Source organism: Empidonax traillii, unplaced genomic scaffold, assembly GCF_003031625.1.
Source record: "Empidonax traillii isolate 1590-97213 ecotype Southwest subspecies unplaced genomic scaffold, ASM303162v1 scaffold95:size1152806, whole genome shotgun sequence".
NCBI lineage: Eukaryota > Metazoa > Chordata > Aves > Passeriformes > Tyrannidae > Empidonax > Empidonax traillii.
Window position 1 is genome coordinate 358,752 of NW_020955288.1, and position 6,000 is coordinate 364,751.

General features: G+C 37.7%; 1 protein-coding gene across 1 annotated transcript in view; it reads left to right on the forward strand.

Moving 5' to 3' along the window:
* The window catches only part of MICAL2 (microtubule associated monooxygenase, calponin and LIM domain containing 2), a 147,744-nt gene extending 142,057 nt beyond the window's left edge, over positions 1-5,687 (forward strand). The window contains exons 36-38 of the mRNA XM_027881789.1: positions 424-523; positions 1,664-1,737; positions 2,630-5,687. Of these exons, the coding sequence (XP_027737590.1) occupies positions 424-523; positions 1,664-1,737; positions 2,630-2,814 (359 nt within the window). The 3' untranslated portion in view covers positions 2,815-5,687. The remainder of the gene's footprint in view (positions 1-423; positions 524-1,663; positions 1,738-2,629) is intronic.
* The last annotated feature ends 313 nt before the right edge of the window (positions 5,688-6,000 follow it).

Below are 6,000 nucleotides of genomic sequence, written 5' to 3' on the forward strand. Positions count from 1 at the left end.
CAGCATGTGCATCCTGAAGTTTGATTGTATTAATGGGATGTGGAATATCCACTTAGATATATAGTTCAGCTCTGAAGTCCAGCTTCAACAGAGAAACTATCTTATCAAAGGCAGAACTAAGAGAAAGACAAAGTGCCCATAAAAAGAAAGTCTATATAATTATTAGAAAGGAAAAGCTTTAAACCAGAAGTGTTCTATAATCTAGTGCATCTTTATCTGTAATAAGCCACAACATTCAACCAAAGGTAGACAAAACTGTTGTACCTGTTGTATCCAGTCATTATTGATGTACGTTGCATACAGTAAAACCATCTCCATTTGAGCTTACATTGGCTTACACAGGACTATTGAAAGGGAACTTAATTGGCAAAAGCATGGGAAAGAAAGCTGGTAATGCACACTAAAATCTCCTATTTTATACAGATCCAGGCACAAAGGATGAAACTCAGATGCTACATGAATGGTTTGAGCTGGTCCTGGAGAAGAATAAGTTAATGCGTTATGAGTCTGAGCTCCTGATTATGTAAGTAAAGACAAGCATTAGTATTAAAGATGGGGAGGGGAGAGGGGTAAAAGTGTACTCACAAAACACCTGAACACTTTGCTGTGTGCTGCAGTTTGAGACAGTTGTGGAATAAACATATCCAGAGTAGCTACAATCTGTTTTGAACACAGATTTGTAGTTGAGCCCTCCTCATCCTTCCCCCTTGTAGTGGTGCAATTATTTCAGTGCTATATAATGCTCTGAACCAACAACGCATATCGATGCCTTTATATTGTGTGGGTCTAACACTGGGGTACTTTCTCCTGTGGAAGAAAAGTAGTCTGACAACTTAATCTCAGTTTTTACTGGGTATAGGGAAAAAGATCTAGGAATTCACTACAGCAGCAAAACAAGCAGATAAATCCCACCTCAGATGCCACAGTTGTGGTTGATGGAAACAATATTTGCTGTAGCTCCCTCACCTCGCCCTCTTAGAAACACACCCAAGAGACAGGCGGAGGTGACTCTCAGCTATTTTCTCCAGTATTTGTGGGCAATGTGGGAAGGCAATGAGAGCTGCAGCAGTCATTGCTCAGCCCTGGATTTCACACCAGTGTGGGCTGCTCATTGCTATTTATCAGCTTTTCCCCATCTGTGCTGATGCTGCCAGGGGCCAAACCTCTTCTTGCCCCTTCAATTGCCATTGGGTGTTTTGGTAGCAATGCTTCCTGCCCACACTGCCTGCAAAGTGGAGTGAAAAACCCCAAAAGCAGCCAGCTTTTACCACCCCAGGACACAAAAAGTTGTTGTCTGGATGTGTACACGTGTTAATTCCTTTCCCTCAGGACCTGTTCCTGTGCAGAGGGCCTGGCAGGGCCCTTCGTGTGTGGGAGTGTTCATCCCTATCTGGAGTTACACTGTGGGTGCCACCAACAAAGCACAGATGGTTAAAAACCTTGAGTGTTGCACTGTATGAGGGAGCTGAATCTGATACATATTGCAAAAGGTGGTTGTGGTACTTCTGCTGTGGAGATGTTGGCATAGGCAAACCTTTTAGCCCTCACTGCCCATGAGGAGAAAGCACAGGATAAATAGAACACAGAATCTCTTGGTTGAAACAACATATATGTCTTTATTGAAATAAAGCTTATTCTTTAACATACTTTTTGCTGTATCTAGAGCCCAAGAGCTAGAACTGGAGGACCACCAAAGCAGGTTGGAACAAAAGCTGAGGGAGAAAATGGCCATTGATGGTAAGTCCAAGGGGACAGTGTTCTCCAGTCCGCAGTGACAGACCATGCCTGTGTGCATCCCTGTTTGCTCCAGAAAGCACCAGGATGGCTGAGGCTCCTGTGCTCTCAGCGAGTGCAGCTCAGCCAGCAAAATGTGTCTTGTGAGATCTTCTCATCTGACTCCTAGTGAAGAAAGCTGAGCTGACCCGCCTAGCTCTGCACTGAACTGGATGAGAAGCACTGCACGTGTAATTATGCTAATTGTGCTCTCCAGGCATTAATGTCCAGCTACCATGCGATGATGGGCAGTGGAAAGTAGCTTCTTCAGCCACCTAAATATAGAGTTATCTTTTGTGTAGCATCGATGACTGCCACAGCGTTTTGGAACTGCTTTTAGGTACTTGGAATTAAAGTTTGGGCTTGTCCTTTCATTTGGTCTTTGAGAAATGAGCATGGGTAGGAGGAATCAAGGGACAAGAGGGGTTCCAGAGCACTGAATACTCCAAAATATCCTGTTGTGTTTAGGCATGTGAATTGTAAGTGAAGGCAGTTTTCAATACATTTTCTGAAAAATATTTCCTATTTTCTTACTAGCACTATGTTTCATTTTGGGCTTTTTACCTTATAAACTAAATTTAAACTCCATCTTAATTGTTTTTATAAACAAGCAGTGCTTTTCCTATGCCTTCCAGTCCAAATTTTGTTAAAAAGTCTACTCTAGGCATTAGGAGCCTTAATGGTCAACTTCAAATGGCCCAAATGCAGTAGAAAATTTCCCTCAACTATAACTTGAAAAGTACTAACTGCTATTGACTTCATTTGTCATTAACTATAATGTTAATTCAAGCTGTGCTCTAACAGTTAAAATGCAAACAGTGATCTGGATTTTAATCACTTTTTTGTGATCTTCTAGACAGCCTTAAAGATGAGGAGGATCTGAATGAGGAGGATGAAATTTTTATTGAGATGATGAAAGTGGTGGAAGAAAGAGACAAACTTGTGTGTACCTTAGAGGAGCAGAGAGTGAAAGAAAAAGCAGAAGACCAGCACTTTGAAAGTCTTATATTATCCAGAGGCTACCAGCTGAGCAGGATTTAAACAGCCACATGCAAATAAACATCATTTCAGCAATATTCCCAATCATGGAAATACAGTCTTCTGAAAAGTGAAGGAATTAAAATTTAAAATCAGCTTATTTGGGAAACATGTTTTGTTATCAAAAGCTTCTAAGCACTTCTTTTACTCATACTGGAGTGAGTCGTTTCACTGGCAGCTCAAAAGGATCACTGGAATACAGAATTGGACTGAATTTGTCTGACTGATGGGCATCAGGGTCTGTGAAAGGGAAATCAGAGCTCTATTATTCTCTTGGAATTTTATTTTAATACTGACAGTAGAGTTTCTGAGGAACATGATGACATCACTTCGTATTTTTGAGACAGCATTACTGTCCATCTGTTTGTCTGAATCTGTATGTGCTTTTGTTAATATTTTGGCACAGCCAAGCCATGGTCAACTATGCAAAAGTCAGAAAACAAGCATCTCATATAAAAATAGGATTAGTTTTTATTTCTGGTGGAGGAAGAGTCATTTGACTAATGACTACATATAAGCACTCACTAAAACTACTGTAAATACAGTGTCAGAAATTAATTTTTCAGGTATTTGTAAGTTTTATTGCACTGTGTATTTTTGAACAAGAAGTTAAAGTGATATTAAATCCCTACATTTTGTAAAATGGTAAGGGATTATCAACGGAGTGACTACCCTTAAAGCTGTTACATGCTCAAGAAAGTTTCTGTATGTCAGAGATTAAGGTCTTTAAAACACACTAAAAGATCATTCAAAAATAGTAATCCAGACCCAATTGATATTTATAGGGTAACCTTTACTATGGTAGACTTTTTACAGTTGCTTGATAAAACCTATCACAAGTTGTACCATAGGGTGCAATGAGTGGTATAGCAGTTAAAGATCTCCCTGAGAATAATTCCTGAAAAGGACTGCAAAAAATGTTGAGTTTGTAATATCAACATTTGATAGAAAATATTGTGGCTGTATTTAAACTACATTTGTCTTCCTGCTTAAGAATATATGCATATTTTTAGCTTAAAGGAACTATCTGCTATCTTTTTTGTACATGCATTTGTAGATACTGGCAAAACAGATGTTGCAGAAGTTCTCCTAATTTAAGTACTTTCTTAAATCTGAGGTAATTCTGCAATTTAAGATTGGTAATATTCCCAACTGTATGTATGATGCACTAGATTTTCAAACTGAAAACAGAAAAAAAACAGGAAAGAGAAACTGAAAGACTGTTTATTTTTGAATGTGATTTTACCTCATGCTCTGAGAAGATTTGATGTTCTCATTATTTCATGAATGGTGCTGATGTGCAGCATTTGCCTGCGGTACAGCCAAAGCGAGAAGCCTTCCTGTCACAAAAGGTTTAAACTAAAAAACCACTTGGTAGGTACTTGTAGGGTAACAGACACACTGGATTCTGTCGCAATAACTTATTAATTACCTTCAGGGTTTTTTTTGCTGTATTAAAGAAATTTGAAATACCCATTCTAAATATAAAAGCAAGTTCTTACTATTGGCCACAGATAAATAATATACCTCTGTTGGTGCAAGAACTATGCTGTTGTTCTGCACTATTTAGGTATTCTTATTTATTTGACTGTTTAAAGAGGATAAGTGCCTGATTACATTTTACAGTTTGGATGTTGTCTCTGATTTTGGTTGAAAAATGTGTATTTCTAACAGCTGCGTATAGGAAAAGCTGTGCATTGCAGAGTAGACTTATCAATTTGGTAAATAATTAACAAGAAAATATGAATTAGGATTTTAAACAAGGTTGAGTTACTATAACTTGAAGGGATACTCTAAAAACATAGCAGGCAGGGCTTTAAAAGTACCGTTTGTCTTCCTTCACAGTGGAAAGACAGAGGAGAATCCTTAAATGTGTTCCAAAATTACCATCTTTTTTTTCCCTGTCATTCATAGGCTAAGCATACCTGTTCTTCAGATGACATCTTTATTGAGATGAGTTGCAGTGATTGATTTTTTTAAACTAAGTCTATTACTCAAGATTGACACAAAGTAGGAGAGGCAGAGCAGCAATAAATATTTTAGTTTTCTCTGTTGAGATCTGCTGGGTTTTTCAGTTATGTAGAGAAAGTTTCTGGGTTTCATCACTGTTGCTAGAAGCCTCATGTAATCCCATAGAACAAGACAGTCTAGAACATTTATCACAGCTTTCTGAAGAAAAACAGAGATTCAAAGTATTTTCAAGGTATTTTAAAAAGTGAGATTTCAGTTTACAGGAGATACCTGTTCCACTATAAAACCAAATACAAAAGGGTGCTTTCCCTTTAGCTCCAAAGTTTTGCATTGCTGATAGTATTAGAGACAACAGAAGCTGAGAAGCCATCAGCACTTTAGGGACTTCAAAAATATTCTTGCTAAAAAAATACTTTTTCTGAATGTCATGTGGTTGTAATACTTGCTGCACCCAAAAACACGTGTCTGTTCTTGGGTGGAAAAACCTGTCAGGCCACTGTAACCCTGCCTGATATTAAGTACCTCACAAGGTTAGAACCAAAAATAAACTGTGCAAGTGATTTAGAAAATAATAGACTCTTAATTAAGTCATTTAAAGCAGGTCTTTGTGTATTGTGAGAGTAGAGAAGGAGGTAAAAAAAAGGGAAGCTATGTGCACTGTTCACAGGTCAATTTGATATGGTTGGCTTGTATTAGAACTGTATTTAAACACTGGTTTGGTTATGAGTTTTCTTGCTGCTCAGTCTTTTCTGTGAATTGGCTCACTAATTTATAGTAGATTTGTTCATTTTTAAGTTCTTGGCACTGTCATTTTGGGGTATGATGTGGTGTGCTGGAATATATTGAATGTGTCTAAATGGGCTGGATGTGAGCAATTTTCTATTTGAAAAAATAAAATTCTATCTCACTCTTTGAAGTCTCAAAATCATTTCCATAGCAATTTCTCTCCACGCAGTGTAATAATGTGTGATGAGGAAAGATAATAGGTAAAAAATTATATCAGTTTCTTAATTCCATCTACTGGTAAGTAAATTGCACTTTCTTGAAATGCACAGGTTAATTTTGTAGTTTATAAATAATGACAGTCTTACACAAGTTAGTGGGCATTCAATTGTATCTTTAACACGAGTTTACAAACCCCACGAGATTAACAACTTCCACACATGTTACATAGGAATTCACCAGCTAATTTCCTTAGGCAATTATATGAATTATATA